Genomic DNA, 23,819 nt, shown 5'->3' on the forward strand with positions numbered 1-23,819 from the left:
GCATGTTATTTAATGGATACTAAATATATGATAAAACAATCAAATGTATACTGTATTTAATTTCATTCATCAAAATATGTTGGTAACTTTTTTACATAACTTAACTGTGATCAGATGTCTCTACTTCTTTGTGCTGTACACAGATGGACTGACATACCACACCAATACAGCAAGATGAAATTTAAATTCACAGAGACATTGCCAGGGCTTTTGTGTACTGCATGTACATCTAGCAACACACACACACACACACACACACACACACACACACACACACACACACACACGCAGCTGCGTCTGCCAGCAGGGTTTAAGTAATTAAGCGCTCATTTTAAGTATTAATCTGAGAGATTACTGCTCTGTAATCTCACCACCTGATCGCCAACAGCCCTGTGTGTGTGTGTGTGTGTGTGTGTGTGTGTGTGTGTGTGTGACAGAGAGGAGGGGTCACAATGACGGATCAAAAGATAGAAATTAAATGAATGAATGAATGAATGAATGAAATAAAAGAGAGGTAGACGGTAAGCAATTTGTATATTCTATATCTGTCATTTAAAATGTGATTTTTGTTTGCGGTGTGTAAATTGGGACGGTTACAGTTCTGCTGAACTAAATAAAGAGTGATCAGAGGGAAGGAAGGGGAGACAAAGACACATGAAGGAGGACGTGAAGACACTTGACTGTGTTTGGAGTCCTGAAGTCAGGAGGTTTTAACAGTTGGGGGGTTTAAAAACTTTTACTCTGAGGTGATTTTAGCAGAGTAGACTGAGACCAGGAATCATTTTAAATCTAGTGTGTCCAACACTTTTGTCTGGAGTAAGATATTCTTAAAGGGAAAATATCATACACATTTCCAGCTCTATATTTATATTCTGCTATATTTAAATTCTGCAGCATATGCAATTAGCTTACTTAGACAATACTTATGACCCATAGAATAATGAATAATAAGCGCCCTTCTTCCATAGATTCTTGCTGGAGGACCTGATGACACTTCAGCCACACATCAGTGGGCTGAACGGAGATGATGCGCGGGTGGTGGTGGTGGCAGACTGACAGTTGAATAAAATCATGTGGCTAATAAACTGCTTTTGTAGTTGACTTGTAGAAGTCATCTCAAGACAAAGTTAGATGTGGCAATTGATTCCACATAAAGCTGTCGCAGTGAAGGAATTTCCCCTGCGGTAATTTAGGGTGGCTTAACAGCACAGCATGCAGTATTAGCGCCTTTTTTTTTTTCTTGTGAAAATCAAGGTAGCAGCAAACAGAGCAGCAGTACCTGATAAACACATAAAGCACTTTAAATCGTGTTGTGGCAGGAAACGACGCTGGCCAATAACCGGTTCCCTTCAACCTGGGATTTATGAATGCAGTCTGGCTGGATGCGCCTTTAGATTGTATGATTGGTGGAAAACTACTTTGCCTTAATATGTATGAAAATATTCAAACAGGTGTGTTTTTAACTACCGAGCATCAGCACCGACCCTTGGTCAGTTCACCCCGAGCCCAGCTCTGTTATGAGGGCTGGGCGCCAGGTTAGCTTGTTAGCCTGGATGTTAGCTGCAGGAGACTCATGTAATACCTTGATACCATCCAAGCCTACTGGAGGCTAACAAACAGTAGTAGTGGGATTTCACTTCTTTTTCATACTCTTTCCTTGAAATGTCAACTTCTCAAATACATCTGTACATGTTTGAGCCAAAATCTGAAATATGTGAGTAGACAGTGTGGACAAACCGGACGAGCAGACAAACAACGTTAGCAAAGACTACGGAACGGATGGCTTGTCGAGAATCTAATGTCATCACGAGGAGGAAGCAGAGAAAACAGAGAACAATGCCGATGAAGCATTCAGAGCAGGTTGAAGCTCTGGTTTTTGACTTGCAGGGAGCATTTTTACATACTTTGACCATGTTTGACCATGCAATTTTGATGCATGTGCCACTTGCAGGTAGGCTAATCAATGTAACAACTGCTGTTTCTCTTTATAGCTGCTGCTTTTGTCTGTGTGTGTTTAGATGTGAGAGGTTTAATATTTTACATTATAGAACCTTAAATGTAAGAGTTTTGTTAACTGTGGCATATTTTTTGCTGAATACTGGGAAGAGTACAGAGTCCAGTCCTGTCATGGAGGACAGGGGACATATTAGTGAGGAAAGGAGGGGAGCATCACCAGATTTTTTTTTTTTTTTTTTTTACCTGTCTTTGCGCTGTTATGAGGAAGGAAAAGATGTCACATGTAGTCATTTCAGCATATTATTCTAGTTGGGGATGGAGGTCTGCATATTAGATTAAGCCACTTGTTGAATTGCCTGCATAGCTTTGCACCCCGCTTTGTTCTCTCAATAAAAAATATACTACAAATAATAATAATTATATATATATATATATATTTGCCACACAGCTTCATTGTAAATGTACCATTTTAACATGAAAAGTAGCTGGAAGAATCTTGGGAAGGTGAAAAGTTCACCGGGTTATATTACCATAATAACAGCAAATCATGGTTGGATTATAGCAACAACAACTGTGTGGTAGCATTAATGATGTTTGGAAAAAGCCTCTTTGCTTCAGTACATACCTTAGTTTTAAAGGTGCATATTATGCTTTTTCTAGTTTTCTGTTATGTATATACTGTTATGATTTTGGATATTTATGTTAAACATGGTCAAAATTAAAAAACGGTCTACAGTACGTAGAAACGCTCCCTACAAGTCAGCCTGCCCTGTCGACAAGCAGCCCGTCGGTGCATGCCCATAAACGGCCGTCCGTTTCGTAGCCTTGGTTGCTAAGGTTGTTGCTTTTAATTGTTAATTTTCCATGTGATGTTCAAGTTGTCCACTCTCATATTTCGGATTGAATTCCAGCTCAAACATGTATGGATGTATTTGAGCAGTTGACATTTTGAGCTAACCAATCAGAACATAGCATCGGGCTTATCGGGAGGGGGGAGGCCTTAAAGAGACAGGAGCTAAACGGCCTGTTTCAGACAGAGGCTGAACTGAGGGGCTGCATAAAGGACCACTATAAGATGAATAAGGACTCTTGTGAACTGTAAATCATGCAAAGATATTCCAGTAGAGCCCCGGTTAAAAAATATAGACCTGGAAATGTGCATGATATGTCCCCTTTAAGTATGTGAATATACAAGCACACACACGCTATAAATCCTGGGATCCTGCAGGTATTGTTTAGTGTAAAAGGAACCGAATTTGGCAAGATAATACTAAGATCTCAATCCCCCAGCTCTGATCCCAATCCTGCAGATCAAATCAGGGCGTCCCTAACAGACAAACGTGAACAAAGATCTTTTCCTCAGCCTATACAGGTTAATAATTTTCTTCACTGGCCCATTTCCAGCACATTTGACTTATGCAACACCGCTTCTGTACAACAGAGGAATTTAAACAGGATTCCCGTACACCTTCAAGCTGCGAGGCATAATTACTTCACAGCTTGTGGAAGTGGTCCGATTTGTTCTGACTGGCTTTCGTGTTCTCTCACGTTTTGATTTTTTTTTTTTTTTATTGTGGGCGTGATCACGGTGAGGTCACGGTTCCTCAGCCGTGCGTCTCCACCACTAGAAGCTTCAGCTTTAGCTGGAACATCTGAAACTTGTCTTATTGTCCATCAACTAATGGATTAATCAACCTTTTTTTTCAGCTCTAATATTATTCCACAACATACAACACAGTACAAAAGGTCAGTGACCTTCATATTGTTTAGTGGGAGTAAAATTACTTAAATCCTCAGTTTCCTAACTGTTGCAGTTCCTTAAGTTTCAGTCGTCATAGCTTCCATTTTTTCCTAGTTACACAGTACATTTACCCAACTTTGTCTGCAGACCAATGTCCTGTGTGTTCCTATTTCTGTCAGTTTGAACTTGAACCCCCACACCCGCTAGTTATTTTACAACAGTACAGGTGGATTTCAGTGAGTCAGACCCCAGATCCGGTGCAGGGAGAACAGAAAATGTTTTATGGAGAACAGGAGCTTCTGCAAACTCCTGCCTTGACATGTTGAACACCGCTAAAGCTTCACTAATGCACTATTCAACCCATACACACACACACACACACACACACACATAAGCTTTACACAGTATGCTCCTCTCCTCTTGCTGTTGATCTGTCTCTCTTCATGTACTCTTTCTTTGAAAATGTCACACACACACACTCCCTTGCTTTCACACTAAAACTCTCTTACTTGACAACAATTTCTCACACACACGCACATACACACACATACTCACATACACGCAGTAAGTGGGTCCATAAATCCAGGCTAACAGCGCTCTGTGGTGACAGATTCAAGATTTTTCAACAGAGGGCTGCGCCGACAAACCTATATCAGCTCCCAAAGTCATCTCCTCTCCTCTCCTTATATGGATAAGGCTGTCTAAACACACACATACACACACATACACACACACACAAACACGCTGACTAGATGCACATAATCAAGCTGCAACTGCTCACACATGCATTTACTCTTACAGTACACAAACACGCTGGAATGCGTACATAATCACAACTACATACACGTGTCAGCTAACAATCGTAGCGCAACACACGCCATCGTGCAAGCCGCTACACGCTCGTTTCAGAAGGATCTCCCTAAGCCGCATGAGAAAATGCTGATGTCCTACTAAAATACTTTGAATGCAAAATACCATATACCACTTGAGATCAGAGACAAAAATCAAACCAACCCTTTAAAAGCCGTTTCTTTATGGTCATCTCATGGTTAAAACTTGAGTTCTCCGCAACCTGATCCCTGCTGCAGTCAGTATATGTGTCCAAAACTCAAAGATATTCAATTTACAATGACATAAAACTACAGACAGAAAAAGCTACATATTGTCAATTTAGAGAAGCTGGAATTAACTTAAATGATTAGTCGAATATCAAATCAGTCAGTTCTACTTTCTTCACCGAAGCTCCACCTGTCAGCGCCTCAGCTGAAAAATGTGAACCTCTACTATGAAACGATGGCACAACCGCTATCCAATTCCTCAGCAACATTTTTTGTCCGTTATGTTGGCAGAATATCAAACGCGGAAGAAAAACAGTAAGGTATGTGACTGCTCATGTCTTGCAATAACACGAGTTGCCACATCCAACTCTGCATCCTTGAATGTACCATTACCTGCTGACACCGGCATTACCACACACACATAAACAGAAACCGACAGTCAGACTTGAAAGGAGATATCGTCAAAAAATGTTTGGAACATGTAAAATATGACAGTAATTTGCAGCTCATTGGCTAAAAACGTGCAAAACTGCAGGTTGCCAAGATATTCACTTTTTCAGGAACTGAGATAAACAGTCTTGTTTAAAGCTTGATGACAAGGCGTTTTCAACTTTATCCAACAGGGTGTTGAAAGAGTTTCAACAGAGAGACAGCAGAGAATTTCCTCAATAACTCACAGAGGAGCGTTTAAAACCAGAACATGAAAATCGCAACATTTAGACACTCTTATCGACTTTTTTTCTAAGTTTTCAGCACAGGCAGTCAGAGAGCGACTGAAACCTCTAAACCACAGTGTTTCCTTGCTCTATCTGCTAAGCTACCGAGTCACAACTTCTGAGACTGCAAGAAGTAACCAAACCCAGTTCAATAAAAAGGCACATTTAACCGTCAGCACACAGAAACCATTCATAGCTCACCAGAGACAAGACGATTCAATCAACGATGGACGACTGTATGAAAGAACAAACGGGTCCTTTTTTTCAATTTTTCTGTCACTCTTTGGCTAATAGCTACAATGACTCCATCAATCAACACGCCTTCACTCCAGTAAAGGAGGAAGAAAGACGAAAAAAAAAAAAAAACAGTCCAAGGCAAGAGGAAAAGATGGAGACAGAGAGACAGGAAACAGAGTCAGAGGTATTGTGACACACAGGGTTTCTTGGTTTCTTTCTGAAACTTGATGAATCAGACCTGGTGTCCACACACACACACACCCAACCCTTCCCCTGACTGCATGGGCCTATTCATGCCACAGTGGCTTAAAGGGAAGAGCTGCTAAAAAACAACATTAAAATTCCTTCTTCCTCTGAACTTGGACACCCTTGTAGTCCAGTCTAGACTTGTCAACCTCTGTCTTTCACGAGAATGCAAACCTGACTATGTATCCCTCAAGCTACATAAATGCTATAGGCATCGATTAATCAGACAGGGACATCTTTTCACAACTATGGTGTCTGTCTACTTCTTATCTGATGGGAAGGATGGTACAATAGATGAGTAACTGTTTGCTGTTTGTTGATTTCTTACTTTTCTCTGATTGACATACCTGTCTACGTACTGGTCTGGGCCTGTTTTTCATTATTTGGGCCCTTTAGCTTCAGAGAAAGAAAAACTTAATGCCTCAGTATGCGATGATATTTAAGACAGGGAAGGTCCTTTCCTGTTTCAACATCACAATACTCCCATGCACAATGTCAGGTCCATAATGAAATGGTTTTCCAAGTTTGGTGTGGAAGAACTTGACTGGCTTGGATGGAGGCGCCCTACCTCACCTGAAATGGTATGGCTTATGGTATTTCTTATGCACTTGTCTACTTACCTGGGTACAAATTAAACTTCTTTGTCCACTGGCCAAATGGCTAATTAATGTTCAAATTTTACCAGCCAATCAATAGATTACCATTGGTTTTTTTTTGGCTGGTGAGTGAAGTAAATCTACCAGCTATTTGCATATTTTACTAGCATTTGGCTGTTGGCTGGTGCAAATTTTGTGCCCTGCTAATTCCTGTTTTTTCTTACTTTATATATATATAAAAAAAACCCTTCTGTCTATCGCTCTTTCTCATGGTCAACTACTTGATTTGGCACTTGTTTGTACCACAGCTCTTTCAGAGTCACTGTCTTGTAACACTTGATTGTCTTGCCTCACTAGGCTTATTAAACTTCAGGAAAAAGCGAGAAGTGGCACTACATCACACAGAAAAGGCCACATGTTTAACAAGAGAGGCGACCGTCATCTAGTAACTTCGATATCTCGGGTCTTTCTGACTCAACTCAGCAAGATATCGATTGATTGATCATGTTGTACGTTGGCTTTGCAATAATTTATCAGTGCAGCACGTCACAATGTCAGGAAAAAGGAAACCTTCTGGGTTTTTACAAATTAGGAAAGGTTGAGACAAACAGCCCAATTAGTCACAATCAGTTGCAGATGTGTGAGGAAAAAAACTCAGGTCAGACACCAGGCTGAAGTTAGTTTCATAATCACCAGTTGGTCGTACATCTAACCCAACAGAGTCTACATTGTCTCCGTTAAGTTGAAGTTAGTTTTAACTTCAACTTAATGGAACTGCCACAGGGAAACCATGAAGGTGTGAGTAATGTTTGGGTTCCCACATACTTTTGGCCGCATGGTGTATGTGTGAAGGTCTGCCACTTTTGAACAGCTCGTGCAGGGACAGCCATCCATGTATGCAGAGGGTTTCCTACAGTGAATTATAATGGAGGTGGACCGCCTGAAATACAAACGGCCTCCAATAACATCAGAGGAAATTGTTATATTAACCTTCACCTCCACTAACCAAATTCTTGGTATTTGATCTCTTCAATTAACGATTTACCACCAAGGTGCCATTGAGCAGCGAGCCATACGGCCAAAAGTGGACACACATATACAGCTCCAGTGCACTTCATGAGCTGCATGTATGTAGTTCCCTTAACAGCAACCTTGCATCAGGAAACATTCAAATGAAGGATGATAGGAAAGTGAGGACGAGACAGGGAGGAGAGAGAGGAAACAGAGTGAGTATAATGGAAGAGAGGGTGAGAGAGCCGAAGAAGTGAAGGAATTTGGGGGAGGTGGAGGAAGAACTGGAGAACGACAGAGAGGGAGAGATGAAGAGGGTAAAGTGGGTGAGAGGCAGCGATAATGAGGAGTGGGGGGAGAGAGAGATAAGATAATAAGGGAGGGAGAGAGCCAGACAGAAAGAGGGAGGGAGAGAGAGAGCGAGAGAGAGGGGAGAGAAATGACATACAGATATGAGGGAGGCAAACTGATAGCAGTTATACAGTATATAGTCAACAGTGACATGTGGAAGTTAAATGACAGTTTAATTTAGGAGGACGATCAAGAGGAGGAGAGGAGAGAAAACATTCAAATGAAAAGTATAAGTACAGTTGAGCTTTACTGATACTGGATTTTTGTTTTGATACCAATATCAATATTATATATAATATAACTCCACTCAAAATGTGTTCTGCTTCTTGTTACTTCAGTTGGATGTTTGAGCTTCACTGTGCAAAATGATCTATGTGCAGAGTTTGTTTTCACATTTATCTGCTGAAGAAGAAAGTTTTTCTGTGTTAAATGAAAATCTCAGTTTGAGGCATATACATACGAGTATGATTTGTGACACTAAGTAGTTTGAAGCCAATCATGGTCTAGTACACAACTTCCACAAGTGTGATGTGGAAACTTGAAGCCTCCAGTGCACAAACACTGAGAACGGACTTTTCAGTGAGATAAGAGACATCTTGTGTCCAGCAGTTAAACCTTTGAAATGAAAAATATTCATAGATTCTGGATTTTTTAATGAGGGAGAACAAGTAGATGTCATTTTTTTAGGATTTTAACAAGATAATTACACTTCTTTTGTGGAAAAGCCCTATTACACACACATTTTACTCAGTGTGTTATATATACGGTTTAAAACATATCTGGAGGGGGTCTTTAAAAAATCCAATTAGGATATGTCTTGTGATATATAAATCAAAATAGCAGTTTGTAGTGAGGGAGTATCCCTTTACTTTTATAGAAGACACACTCCATCTTTCTGCATGTTTCACCTTGTGCTGCTGTAATTTTTGGTAATCTGGCGGCGTTCAATTCAGACTTGTGCTGTGTTGAAACAGATACGTTACTAGATTCAACCTAGTAAGACTGCTCTCATAACTTTTATGTTAATGTCACTCATGACAGCAGTCTTATTAGGTTGGACTTAGTAACAGTGATGTTAAATTGCCATTAGATTACCATAAAGGGATGTCTTAAAGGGGCCTTAAAACATTTCCCAGACAGTCAAACTAAGACATTTAGTGAGAAATGAAGAGATGAACACAAGAGGAAAAGAAAGAAAGAGCATATGGGAGACAGAGAGAGGAAGAGTTACAGTTGGTTTACCAGTACGTCCGTCATATCGTGAGGGCGGGCAGTCGGTTAGTGTGCGAGTCGTCAGCGATGTTAGCAGGCCGGACACATGCATGTCATCCCCCCTTCTGCCTCGGACCTCTCCTTTGTAAATTCACACACATATGCATACACACAGGGGGAATGCAAAAATATATATGTGCAGACATGCATTCACGCAAATATGCAACATAGAAGTACGATACAAATGCGTCACATACACAGTCATACATGAACATGTGTGAAATGCCACGAGAACATTCAGCCACGGACCGAAAACACAATTTACACACATGTAAAAGCACAAACAGCAAACACGCATATAAACACCCACAAAATGCACCAAAATTCCAGGGTTCATTCATCCGCAAAAACATGGGTGCACATAGGCAACATGCACACACATACACACACACACACACACACACATAAAAGGAGAGAAAAAAAAAAAGGCCATAGTGAGTGAGTGTGAATCATCCACCTGTCACCCTAAAGATCTTTCATCATTGGTGGATCATTCATCTTTAACAATACTCTGAGAAAGGCATACATTTTCAAACATCTCATAATCATAACCTACATTTTCATTCAAATTGCTCAAATTACAAGAACATTTCCAAACAGTAATTAAAAGAAAAAGTGAATCAGTGTGTGTTTCCATGAACTTCTCTTATGCAAACATTCTGAGGATGTTCTAACAAGATTATCTAATCAAGAGTTACAGAAAGCCTTTCTGTAACTCTCGGTGCATCATGGTATGTCATCGGTACTTCCCATCCCTCAGATGACGTATGTTCAACCTTCACACGTCAAAACTCCATTAAGCAAATAATTAATATTAAACACTGAATCAGATGCATCCCTGTAATGTGAGAATCCATTGACTTGTATCAGCAAAAAAAAAACCCTACTTTGTTAGGCGGATCTGGTATTCCCCAGGCCATGACCGATCCACATTAAAATACAGAGTCTTCATCAATGTCATTATAAAATGATGTGTTTCCGCCGTCAGTTAAATTCATCAACACACAGTGGGCTGCCAACAGCAATCCTTGGCCTCATGTTACCTCACATTAAAATGATTTCAATGGCTTCCATGCAGTCAGGGGTACAGATGCCAAATTTGGGAAAAGGATTACCCAGTAAGGCTGGGTGAAATATCAAAATTACTAAATTCTGGACCAAAAAAGGGCTAAACATCAATACTGGACCAAACCAGGACTTTAATACCAATAAATATTGGGACCAAAGCAGAGCTAAATCATCAGTGAATATTAAACCACACCAGGGTTTAAGCTCCAGTTAACTGGACCAAACTAGGGTGTAACAAACTCTGAATACTGGAGCAAACTGGAGCTCAAACATCAGTGAATATTGGACCAAACTGGGGCTAAAACATCAGTGAATATTGCACTGAACTGGGGCTAAAACATCAGTGAATATTGGACTGAACCTGGGATAAATGGTCACTGAAAAACAAAAACAAAAAAACAGCTATTTTAAGATGATGAAAAGCAATAATACTGTTTTTGGCAGTGTAAGAAGACTATGGTGTGAAACGATGTGCTTCGTCAAGCCTTTCTTGATAAACAGGTTAAAAGGCCTGGAGTTGTAAGGTTGTTAAACAGCAGCTGCCCTGTGGAAATACACCTTAAGGGTTTGTTTTCCTTTGAAATCCCTCTCAAGTGAGTACCTTGAATTCCACATTGAAACCATGAGACAGAGATTAGAGGCAAGGTTGTTGCTCATCATGCCAATTACAGTAGTTTTAAATAAGGAAAGCTTATGATGCTATGAAGTCATTTTGGGAAAATAGAAGGACTAATTTAGGGACTTTGGCCTCCAACTTGACAAGTGTGGCAGTCAAACTCGAGTTGAGCGATATTGTCACCTATGCCTGATGCTATTGGGTGAAGTGGCTCAGCAGCCAATGTTTCTCTGTTATCTGTTGTAATCCGGGCGGCTGAGATTGTCACTAAATGAGAATAGCTATTCCTCCTTAAAGGTCAGTCCACCTTAAGTGAGCTTGAGCATGGTGGTTCTGACGGAGATTTGAAATAATCAAACCTTTAATATGGCTTTATGGAAGCAATACCGTCATAGTCACATGAATAAACATTACAAAAGAGGGTGCACATTTTATTTAAAATATTTAAACATTCAAAAAATTCTATTTAATAGCAATGTCTCCTCTATTCAAGCAACAATAATTTAACATTATTATCTTATCTTTAATATCACAATCCAAATCATATCTATATCATTAACTACCCTTATGGAGCAGAGCACAGTTTTGGTGAACGGAGATGTGGGGGTGTCAGACACATGGATAAAAAAACGACAAACTGGTTTGTAATTAAAGATTTAAAATTCACTGGTCACTCATACTGATGCCGCTCCACCAGAAACATTTCTAAATGTACAGTAGGAACATTTATTTCCTGACAAATAGCGTGAACTGTACCCATGTTGCACTGCTACGTTCACAGCTATACTGCCAAAGTACGACTGGGCTTACTTAAAGTATATTTTAGCTTGTGGACTCCACTTATACTACAATGAGAGGCCTCATATATTTACCATACTGTTTTGATTTGATTGTAAGGGCTTGCAATGTAAAACTTTGTTAAATCCAATCTGCAGTTCTCACCGCTTCCATGGTTTTCCAGTTGAAGCCGCACTGGGCAGTTCTACATGGTGGCAAAACCTTTAAATGGCAGCAACATTGAGCAGAATTTGACTTTTGAAGATGTCATTACTCAGAAATGCTGTCAAGTGAAGGCAATACTCAAAACTGCCTGGCAGAGATGACTCATTTCTGATTTTTAGTTGATATGTGGCACTGATATGATACAGATACAGATATATATTATAAACATGTAAACAGAGAAACTGCACGTGGAGCGTGACTGATACTGAATTTTTGAGGTTTTCTGATTTTTTTGGCCAAAAATCTGATAAACGCCGATACACAGTATACTAGCCGTGCTGATGTACTGATTGGGCACTGATATATTCAGATCTGATCTGGCACACATAGAAATGTCTGATATACAAATCAGCATGTAAATCAATTTGGTATCTGCCAATGCAATTCTTATTTAAACACACAGATCATTTAGGCCAGCCAGTGACCACACATGACACCAAAAAAAAAAAAAAAAAAAATCACTTCTTTCACCCACATTCTGGGTGGAACAATGTGGTGGAAAAAGAAGAATTTTCTCTGTTGCACCCTTATTGTGTTATTGCAACAATGGCGAACATCCTCTACTTCCAACATCCCAATAGCGACGATTTTCTTCTTTTTGTCTTATGTGGTAATAGTGTATATTTTTTGTTATATATTTAGGTTTCTGAGTGATGGTTGGACTAAACAAACAATTTGATCACCTTGTGCTTCTGAAAATGGTGACGGGCATTATTCACTATGCTTCAAACTTCACTAAGTTTAATAGGTCAAATGAATGTTCTGCTTATTTTATTATTTTCTTGATTAATTATTAATAATGCAAATTGCTTTGATTTTATTGCCTAAGGCCACAGGTCTCCGTATCCGTATCCCTTGTAACTCCAACTTTTGTGACATGTTGGTGAGTTCATATTATTCAAAGAATGCCATGGTCCTCTGTGGACTGAGAAAACTTGCTGACCTCTTGAGAGGTTCCTTTCAAAACCCCACCAGATAACCTCAAAAATGTATGGTGGTCTAACTAAAAATAAAGCTGGTCTTTTTTTAGTTCCTGAACAAACATTTGGCATTCAGGATATCTTAAGGTTTTCACATTTGACATCAATAATAACATGGGAATGCTGGTTTTGAGTGGATTTTCATGGACTTTAACATCAAAACCAGCAACATACAGAGTAAAACCATCAGATACTCATAGCACAAGATGACAATGAAGACACACACACTTGAGAGAACGGTGACAACATACACAAGCACAAACAACACACATCAATAAGTAAAGATGGAATGAAAGACAAAAAAACAAAAGAATCAGACACAAAAAGACTGAGAGGGAAGAGGAGACAAAGCGGGTGGGGGGGGGGGGGGGGGGGGGGGGGGGGGACAGAAATAGCGAAAGAGAGATGCAGGAAGGGAAGGCGATGACCAAACTGAAAGAAGAGGAAGCAAGCAACAGACACAATGAAGAAAGACACAGGAAGAGGAAGTATGTACCAACTGGCAACAAGAAGAAAAAAAAAAGCTGCGAGACTCCTGATCGTGTATAAGTCAGTATCTGAGAGGTGGTGTGTTTCCTAATCTCAGGGTCGGGACCCAAAAATTAGCCACAGACATCTTTTTTTTCTGAGAGCTAATACTGTTGATCCTGGTTTCTATGGTGATGCAGTATACAAGGGCTACTTTTGGTTGACAATCCCCAAATAAATGACAGATCCTTGTAGAAGAGGAATGTGGATTTCTGAAAGTTTTTCACGGTTTATTCAGTCAAGCGAGAACAAACTTTTCACAACAACGAACATCACCGGGACGTCTTAAAACAAATGTCACTCCTCTTCCAACAGTGGTTTTGTTTTTTCCTTTAGAGCTGAGTATGTAATTTGAAGCAGCTACAGGAAAGGGACCACAAAACTCAAGAATCTATATGGACAAAAGGAGATGGATGTTGACATTTGATAGCCAGCGGTTCCACATGTTCAGACACACCAAACTTAAAAAAAAACAGAGAAGAAAAGCTAAGAGTCGGCAGGTCTGACACCTCCTAAAACCTTAATTCCTTCCCGTGCAATACCCTCATACATACCTGTCCGTTATGATTCAATGATTTTAATGATTCATGAAAAGGCATTTACTACACAATGAGGGGATGAAGAGGCTGGAAGAAAGAAAAAGGAGGGCTCAATACCATCTCTGATAGATTTGAGTGTTAACGCAACAACACATTCGTTTCTGCTTTTTGTGTCTCTTCCTCTTAAAAGAAGCTAACCGGAAGCTACACCTTATATGGTCATACATAGGAATTAAAAAAAGAATCCTTTAAGTGCAAACAGGATTATTAAAGTGACAGTTTATACAGAAGGTTGTGCTACACGGGATGTTGTATACAATAAGACTTATCACAGGACAGCTGTAGGATCTTCATAGTGTCAGTTTATACATAAACATACCATCGAGCACAGCAAGGTCACTATAAACTGGTGTTGATTTCATTTAAAAAAAAAAAAAACTATGACTAAATATGTTTGTCAACAACCTTTCTTTCCATGACTAAGACAAAACGGTGCTGACGTCATTAAACTGTGACCAACATGCGATATTGTTGACAAAAAAACGACTAAAATGTAGTTTAAAAAATAAAAACTTCACCAAAATCTCTCTTTATTTTTATTGACAAAAAAAGGGAGACAAAATATTGTATTATGTTTTTTTTTTCTAAATTACAATACATATATATGTGTGTGTATGTGTGTGTGTGTTTGAGTGAGAGAGAGAGAGAGAGAGAGAGCGTGCGGTTAAACGTCAGAAAAGTGTCGGTGTTGGTGTGTATGTGTGTGTGCGCACGTATGATAGTGTTGCAAGTATCTGGTAAATAGGTGGGGATGCTGATGTGAAAGTGTAGTGGAGCACATTAGTGACCTCTAATCTGTTTATTTGTGTTTTTTCAATGCAAGCAGGTTGCAGTTGGTGTATGTTCAGTATTCTTTCAAGTTTTAGTAGGTTTTTATTTCCGTTGTTCAGAACAGAAAGTTAAGTTTGTCATGTACTTAAGATGATCAAAAAATTGGTTTGAAAATATTTTATTGTCTGTACAGCTCTCAGTGTTTTATAATAGTTTTAAAGAGAGAATTGGGCCCCAGTTGTTGAATCGTGTTGGTTCAAAATAAATATTCTAAGAACATGTTGCATGTCTGGATGTATTCCTTAAATTGTTACCATCAGACCAGACACTTTCTGCAATGCTGCATTCTTAATCATTCAACCTGTGTTTTTTTTTAATAAGTTTGACTAAAATGACACAAAATGATTGGTTTTGGCTGGACTAGATTGGCTGATGTGTTCAATATAATCTGAAAAAACAGAAGTCTAAAAAAAACCCACTACAATGTGAACAGTTTTCACTGACTAAAACTATACTAAAATAGTTAAGGTTTTCTTTGATTAAGACTAAAATGACCAGACAGGATGAGGTTGACTAAATATGACAAAGGGCATTTGACAAAGGAGTAAGACTAAATAAAAAAAATGGCTGACAAAATTAACATTACTATAAACTCACAAACCATAAAGACACAGTAGGAAAAGTAAAGGAATATAATGGTGATCTTGTTTTTGTCTGAACTGTTCCATAAATTGGTTGATTGGCCTTTTTAATGTGTCACTGAATCTGTGTGGAACGTGCCGGGGTCGGGGGTTCATTTTCACAAGATCATGTTCAAAGTCAAGTCCATCAGGGGTGCAACTAACGATTATTTTCATTACCGTTTAATCAGCTGATTATTTTCTAGATTAATAATTTTGAAAAATGATCACAATGAAAAATGCCCACTCTATTTTCTTAGAACACAAAGTGATTTCTTTAAAGGTCTTGTTTTGTCGGATCGACACTATGGTATGTGCTACAGCAACAAATGCAGTTGCAAAGTGTAAGGAGTTATTCCCAGTTCCATTGGTTTCCGAAAGTCCCATCATTCCTCTGTGTACGTAAAAACATAAGGAGAGAAGTTAACTACAAATCTCAAGGAGCATTTTTGGTAAGAAACAACCACCAAGCTTAAAATTTTGTTACATGGGAAGGTAACAACTGGCAAGAGTTCAAGAGTGAGCTTTTTGAAAACTGATAACACAATCTGCAGCTTACATCACTTCTGGGTCAATTTTGAATGAATTTGGCGACTACGTCAACATGTTTTGTTCCCAGTTGCAATGATAAAGTCTGAATTCACTACAGTGTGGTTTGCACCCCTGACTGAGGGTCGGTCATGGGTATCTCGGTATTCATAGCCAACCGCCATGCCACACTGACAAAATCAAATGATACAATGCTATGTGAGACAGCCGGTGAACGTTGTTCGTGGCGCCTTTTTTATTGAGGCATTAGGGGGGAGTTCAGACCTGGATTAGTTCTGCATGAAAAAACGTAGCCCTCCCTCTCGTCTGAATGGGGCCAGTGCACTTCAGCAGAACTGGTGCCACCGCAGACTGCTTGATAAAAAACCCTCATTGGCAGTCCGGCAAAGAGTTGAACCAAACTCAACTTTTGCCGCAATGCAATCTGACATCATCTGGCAAGGCATCGCATTGGCCAATCATGTATGCAAGCGCACATTCCTGGTGGATTATTTTGTAACGTGAATACCGTATTCAACTGTTTACCTTGCGATCATCACGACAAAAGATAAAACAGTTGCCCAGGGCTCAAGACTAACAGCATCCTGTCGTCCCGCTGATGGTAGAAAATGACAGGTGGGACGCCTCCGGGATGAAAGGGATTTTTAAAAAAAACCTTTTATTTATTTATTTTAATCTATTACAAAGCAAATGACAAACTGAACCAAGCACTACAACAGAACACGTCTTCTCATGTTGTTACTATAGTTACCATCACTGGCTGGCTACTCAGGGCAAGACCTGAAATGTTCCCGCGGTACAGGTCCATCAATCTGGTCTGTCAGAAACGGCTTGCTGGCAGGACCTCGCTTGTGGTCTTTTTTGTTAAAATCTAAAGTTTAAACACTTATCAAACATAGATAACTTGTACATGGACAGCAGTGATGGGCATCATTGCGCAAATGGCTGCCCAATTTGTGATTAATGCTGCAGAAATTGGTGCACTCAGCATGCTACAATCTTTCTAGACCGCATGGATTACCAAGAACTGAAACCAGACCTCAGCAGGCAGCATATATAGTTGGCTAAATATAAAACTGTATTGCAAAGACACAGTTCACCATGGAAACATTTACAATTACTGAAAGAAGCATCTCTAATCTTTAAAGGATGACTCCATTAGCATTTTTCTTTCTGGGTTGTTCAGATGGAAACGCCAACTCAGCCATTAGCAAAAATCAGTGAGGAGGTTTAGACCACTGATGCAACAGTGAGCGCTCTGTCTGTGTGTCTGTTAGCACGTTTAGCAGAGCAGCAGCAACTGTGAGTGCTCCGTCTGTGTGTCTGTTAGCACGTTTAGCAGAGCAGCAGCAACTGTGAGCGCTCTGTCTGTGTGTCTGCTAGCACGTTTAGCAGAGCAGCAGCAACTGTGAGTGCTCTGTCTGTGTGTCTGCTAGCACTTTTAGCAGAGCAGCAGCAACTGTGAATGCTCCGTCTGTGTGTCTGTTAGCACGTTTAGCAGAGCAGCAGCAACTGTGAGTGCTCCGTCTGTGTGTCTCTTAGCACGTTTAGCAGAGCAGCAGCAACTGTGAGTGCTCTGTCCATCTCTGTAGCTACTGGCTGGTGAGTTATGGGGTTTATATCAGTCTATATGCAGCAACGTCATCATGCAGAAACCTACGTCAGGTAACATGGGAAAAAGTTTTTAGAAGGGCTTGGGAAAATGGCTTTTTTTGATGCTAAAACATAAGTACTTGAACCATAATTTGAGTTTTTGGATTTGAATACATATGGAACACTACTGAGAAGCCACAGAATGATATAAAAACCTAAAATAAACAAAAAAAAATGGATCCGCCTTTTAAAGTAAATCATTGAAGAAAACACTCATACATCAACAGGGGCGGATTTAGTCATTTGTGGGTCCCAGGCAAATTCTGTCTTGCTTTAAAAAGTAAAGATACAACATTTTAATTTTGGGGTGGTTAAAATTGTTTTTCGGGATGGTTCCCGAACGGTGGTGAAAAAAGTTGGAGCCCTGAGTTGCCACCATGATAACTTTCCAGAGTTGTAAAATCCTGTGAGTTTTACAAACTGTTTTTCAGTGTTTTGGCTTCTGGTACTAAGTCTTCAAATACATTAATCTTTAGCTCGACTTCCTGTATTTTACTGTCTGGCCTGTAGCTCAAACAACACGCCCAAACCACCGCAGCCGCTGTAACGCAGTTCAGTTTTCAGTCTGAATGCCACCTCAGAGCCCATCCACACCAACAGACACTACAAGTTTTCTTTGAGTGCTGTAGAGGTTGCCCACCACTGCCACTTAAAGTTACAGTGCGTAGGATTTAGTGGCCGTGAGGTTGCAGATTGCAACAAACTTTAAACCCCCCCCTCCTCTTCCAAGCGTATAGGTGGCCGTGAAACTCTACTACTGTAGAAGCTGCTCTGCATGCAGATATAAAGGGCTCATTCTGAGGTAACAAAAACACAGTGATTCTTATTTTCAGGTGATTAAAACATACTTATGAATATTATATTCATAAGTATGCACTAAATTCTACACACTGCACCTTTAAGTTAGCTCTTGAGCTAGCAAACTCGTCATCTAAAAACAAAACTACATCTCCTGAATTCTGTCTCACAACAGACAGGAAGCCACACCAAATGTCATCAACCTTGCAATTTTATTTAACCGGTTAAGTATTGTATCAAACAGAATTAGCTAATAGCTTCCTTCCTTTTTCAAATCTGAATTGCAACTGTACCTTCAAACGTAAACACAGTAAAGACAATTTAGTGTTGGCTGACTGAAGAAATTCATTTGTTAAAGTAGCTAAAAGGAAGTGGAAAGAAATTGTTGCAGACTTTTTACAACATCAATCTAATCCAAAGACAGTGATAAAGATTCCAATTAAATGAGTTAAGTTTGGTACAACATTTAATTATCATACATGCTAGTTTAATGTGGCCTTTAAGCCTCTGTGTTACAATTGAACCGGTTCTCCCCTAAAAACCCGTGGTTACCAACAGCAGAAATGTCAGTTTACAGTCATTAATTTACTTCAAACTCAATTAAACTCAACTTAAGCAAAGAAGAAAGACACAAAAGAACCAAAGTAAGAAATCATTTTCTCTCCTTCCTCAGTTTTCTACCCATGAGCTGTTAGTGTGGTTTTAGAGCGTCCTGTTTTGTCACAGAAAAAAAGAACAGCAAACTAAAGAGAGAGCGACTGAAACACCCCCGCTGGAGTCAATGTCAGAGGAAAACCGTTAAAAAAGGAAACAGGTAAAGACGAGAAAAGAAACAAGAACATGGTTTCCTCCTCCTCCTCCTCTTTTTTCCCGAAGACTGCCAGCCTGCTACCCATTCTTGAGAAGGAATCAAGGAGGTAAGAAAGGGAAGAAGGAAAGGAGGGAGGGAGGAGAGGTAGGGAAGGAATCACGGAGACCGACCTTTTCCTCAACACCGCGGAGCGGGGAAAAGCCCCGCCGCTGACTGGAGCCCAGGGAAGGAGAAATTAAACTGAAACCAGCACCCCTCCCCTCCCCGTGTTCAGGCTCGTTTCTGCAGCCGATCAGATACTCACAATCTTGGCATTAATAAGGTCCGGAGGGCGGTATCCGCTGCGCTTTCGGAGGCACATCCGTGTGTTTTTTTTTCTTCCTCTGCCGCTCCGCACCGGGGGGTTTGGTGCGTGGGTTTTTTGATTTATTTTTCTAAATATCCTGCTGCCGCCGCTGTATCGGAAGAAGAAGAAGAAGAAGGAGACCTCCTCCTCCCCCCTTCTGCTGCTCTCCTCCTGCTCGGGTTTTTCCCAGAGAGAGAGAGAGAGATAGAGAGACACACAGAAGCACTGTGTGTGAGAGAGAGGGAGAGAGATCACCGCCCTGACAGACCGAGGCAGCAGAGCGCATGCGCGGATATACATGCCCATTCAAGCAGGAGAGCCGGAGTTCTCTATAATAAAACTTTATAAATATATATATAATCATTTTTATTCAATGTTCATGTTAGGACATATCATAAATGATCGTTTAAAGCCACAATTTAAACACTAAGCCACTTTGTCACATACTTTTACGCACTTTTATACTTTTAAACTAAGTATTATTTTTGCTCTAAAGTGTTTTTTTTTACACATATTCAGACATAATGAGAGTTTTAATTAATTTAATGCAACTTCAGATGGTCCATGTGACCTTTTTGCACCCCACATAAAAAATAGGCCAATGCATGTATGTTTTCAGTGTGAAAAGCTATTTTTATTGCATGCAGCTGTTCATATACATGAATATAGTTCACATAAATATGATAGCAAATATTATAAAGCTTCCAATTATTGTCTGAGATTGCACCAATGATTTTTTTTAAATGAGAAAACAAAATTTCAATGTCGTATGCATAACTTATGTAGAACTTGTTCAACACTGGACTAGGGACTGTTTTTTTCATCTTGAAAGCCAAAACAAACTCACCAAATAATTTGCCATGTTTGTAAAGTGACACTAAACAGGAGAACTACAATATTTGTACATTTTAATGTCTAAATTCCATTTCTGTAGAAACAGTGCATTGAGAGATACAGATGAAATGACAAGTGACGACAAAACAAGTTTTTAGCAACATCCTGCTTTTCATACAAACACTACAGATTAGCACTATTGATAAGATATTTATGGCCAGATATTCAAACCAACAGGCTCCAACTTTGCTTCTCTTATCTTGCAAAATACGTTTTGAGGAGATCGCAGCCATTTATAAAAGTCCGATCCTCAACCTGACCTTCAGTGTCTTTACAAGACACTACAACACTCTGAATCAACCAATAGCGGTTCTACGGGGGATACAGCATTGACGAAATAAAACACAAATACTTAGAAAGAGAGAGGAAACAACACCAGTCTCTATCGGTGAACTACAGCGACCATCACTGACAGTTTCCTCCAGCAGTTTCTAGAGTCATACTCTCTTTATCCATCCATTCATACATCCATATTTCCTGTCATGTAAGATTGTAATGTCTCCTCAACAGTCCCTTGTTTGACACCAAGTGAGTGTCTTGAAGAGTTCAATCAGCCGGTTTGTGGTTTGATGTGGGCTCGGGGTCTAAAATGTCTAAAAGTAATCAGTAAAATGACAAAATCTGAAGGACATGTAAGGACAGTAAAGAGAGTAGTGCCTTACCTTTATCTTTATCCATAAAATCAGAGGCCAACACTCAAAGACTTGTGGTTGCAATCACTCTTTAAAGGCTTCCACTGTAAACAGGTCATTTCTTTATCATGTTATCTAGTGGGATGAAATGACCAGTTTACTTTAACTGTATCACTTGCAGGAGACAGATGTGAGTGACTGCTTCATGTGAATGGACCAAGAGCAACAGGAGGGGGCACCATACACCAAGGAGACAGAGTGTGTGTGTGTGTTTATGTGTGTGTTTGAGGGGGAAGAGGAGGATGGGGGGGGGGGACACGATCAACGAGACAAATGATCAAATATTTTTAACACATTTCATCATTTGGATTTGATGCCTTGTTATAATTTTAGTATTGTAAAATGACACTTCCTACATGGGTAGCCCAGTACCTGATACTTTAAAAACAAAAAAAGGTTTTCAAATATATGCTGTCACATAAAACATGAACAAGCATTTTAATATCAAACTGCAAGTTAAAAATGTCAAAATGTGCAGATTCAGCAAAGCCAGACATCTTTTTTCTTCCTTTCTTTTTGGATATATAAGTGTTTTCTTCCTCACTGCCCACATTGACATATTATCCCAGTCATGTGTGACTCCCAAAATATTGCATTTAAAATCCTCTAAAATCTGTTTTACATTCACTGTGAAGTCCATCCCACTTCACTGTTCTTATTTTCATTATTTGTCTATAACAATTCTCTATTAAATGATCATTCCAGGGTCAAAAGGACACTGCCAGGACCAACATTTGATCCTTCACTGCCTTACAGTCACCTTAGTGTAATATCAGTGATCTGGTAATTGAAGTTCAGATAAACATCCAGATTTTGACTTTTAACTATTGGGAGTAAAATCTGTCATTACACTCTAGCGCCCCCTGTTGAAACATAGTCACTGACAATGAACGGAGCTGGCTTTAGTCTCCACTACTGTATGTTATCAGTGGTTAACCTTTGATCGGTGATACAATTCTCAATCATATCTAGCAGCACAAATCTCTTCTGATATGGGTGTGAAGTCTTATCAAAAACATTTACACTGCCTAAAGCATATCTGCTACTTTGTGTGTAGGTGAGATGAAAACATTCAGGAGGGGCCTTGATTTATTATAAAGGGCACTAATAAAGCAGCACAGAACAAAAACACAGAGCGTGACGGGACTTTTGAATAATTTCTTGTATGTTAATTTGTCTGAAATACGCTCAAATTACGCCAGAAAGTTGTAAAGTCTAGAAAACATGTGGCTGTGAAATACACTAAATCTGCCACTTGTTGAATCTCCTGTGCCTGTGCTGTGCCGTCTGTCGCCACATGGGGGCACTAAAGTTGCATATCACAGCATTTGAGGTTATGCAGATGGTCTGTTTTTTTTTTTTTTGCAGAAGGATATTGACCAACACATTACATTCAGGATGCATTTGCTCCCTCTGCTCCCAAGATTTGATTTCTCCTTACAGAACCTGAACTGAATGAAGTTTATGCTGTTTTTACAACCCAAATCATCCAGGTAAGGTTGACTGCGCCTGTGCAATTTTGTCTCAACAACAGCTTGATTTACTTTACTTGGCATTACCACTTGAGTGCTGTCTATACAACAACAGTGCTTAGTTCCACAGGACGAATTAGGGCTTAATTGCTTTGCCTATCAATCGGACCGGTCACTTTTAGAGGGAAGGCCGGGTGTTTTTTTAATTGAGTTTCATGTCAAGTTAATTTCCCTCTTCATCACAAGTACGTCTCGAAGGACGTCACAGAGAAAGAGCCTACAGAGATCTGACTAATCAACAGAGCAACATGATGCAGGAAATAAAGGGAGGAAGGAAAAGAGGAAAACTAGAACTGCCAGGGACTTTATGTTATGTTATATTTAAAGAAACCTTAAACAAGGCAATTCAAAGGAGGGTTTCCAGCAGGGGAGCAGAGTATTCAGTAGATATTACAAAAAAATAATACAGTAATTACAGAGCACATTAAATAAGACAATATATGAAAATATACAATCTTATTCCCACATGCTAAATATATTTCTTCGCAACCCGCTGCTGTGAAAACAAATCACTTTTTTTTGCACATTTGTTTTCTTGTAGTGTTCTTAATTATCTTTACCTTAACCATTGTGTCTTTCTGTTCTTCTTCTTCGTGTGTTCGTTTCTATGGCATAACTTTATGCCGCAATCAGCAAGTCCCCTGTTGAGTTTTGAACAAAGACTTAAAGTACAAGTATATTGATGAGAATTATCTACAACTGGAGCAGCCATGCACACACTCGCACTGCAGACAGAGATAGAGTGTAATAACACAGATAGACCAAGAGTTCCCAATGAGAGGAGACTTCATTTTCTAACTTATAGTCTACTGCGGTTTTGTGAATCCAATCAGACACAGTGAGGCAATATCTTCTGATCATTTCCCTGCTCATGAGGCTCTTCTTTGATTTATGAAATATTTAAGAAAATATCATTTAAAGTTTTTGACATTAAATCAAGAGCCTGTGTGTTGTGAAGGAGGTTGCTAGCTTACAATAATGACTAAGTCTTTGGTCTGCTGTTTGGTGCCGACACTGATCCACACAGTAAACAGCAGACAAAGTCAGCGACTAAAGCTGCATATCCGAGAATGCGTGAAAAATGGCGGTCCTCTTTGAATGGGGGCAGTGTGTTTA

The 23,819-nt window shown here is 39.6% G+C and overlaps 1 protein-coding gene across 8 annotated transcripts in view; it reads right to left on the reverse strand.

Moving 5' to 3' along the window:
• Positions 1 to 19,851, reverse strand: part of rgs19 (regulator of G protein signaling 19) — a 37,186-nt gene extending 17,335 nt beyond the window's left edge. The window contains exons 1-2 of one of the 8 annotated variants that reach the window (XM_067593322.1): positions 19,544 to 19,851; positions 9,155 to 9,265 (exon numbers count right to left, since the gene is read on the reverse strand). In XM_067593322.1, coding sequence (XP_067449423.1) covers positions 9,155 to 9,169 — 15 coding nt within the window. In that variant the 5' untranslated portion in view covers positions 9,170 to 9,265; positions 19,544 to 19,851. Of the gene's footprint in view, positions 1 to 4,252; positions 5,304 to 5,672; positions 6,545 to 9,154; positions 9,266 to 19,409 lie in introns of those variants that run through there. The other 7 variants (XM_067593323.1, XM_067593319.1, XM_067593320.1 and 4 more) reach the window with 7 other exon arrangements.
• Positions 19,852 to 23,819: the final 3,968 nt, after the last annotated feature.

Source organism: Thunnus thynnus, chromosome 6 (assembly GCF_963924715.1).
Source record: "Thunnus thynnus chromosome 6, fThuThy2.1, whole genome shotgun sequence".
Lineage (NCBI taxonomy): Eukaryota > Metazoa > Chordata > Actinopteri > Scombriformes > Scombridae > Thunnus > Thunnus thynnus.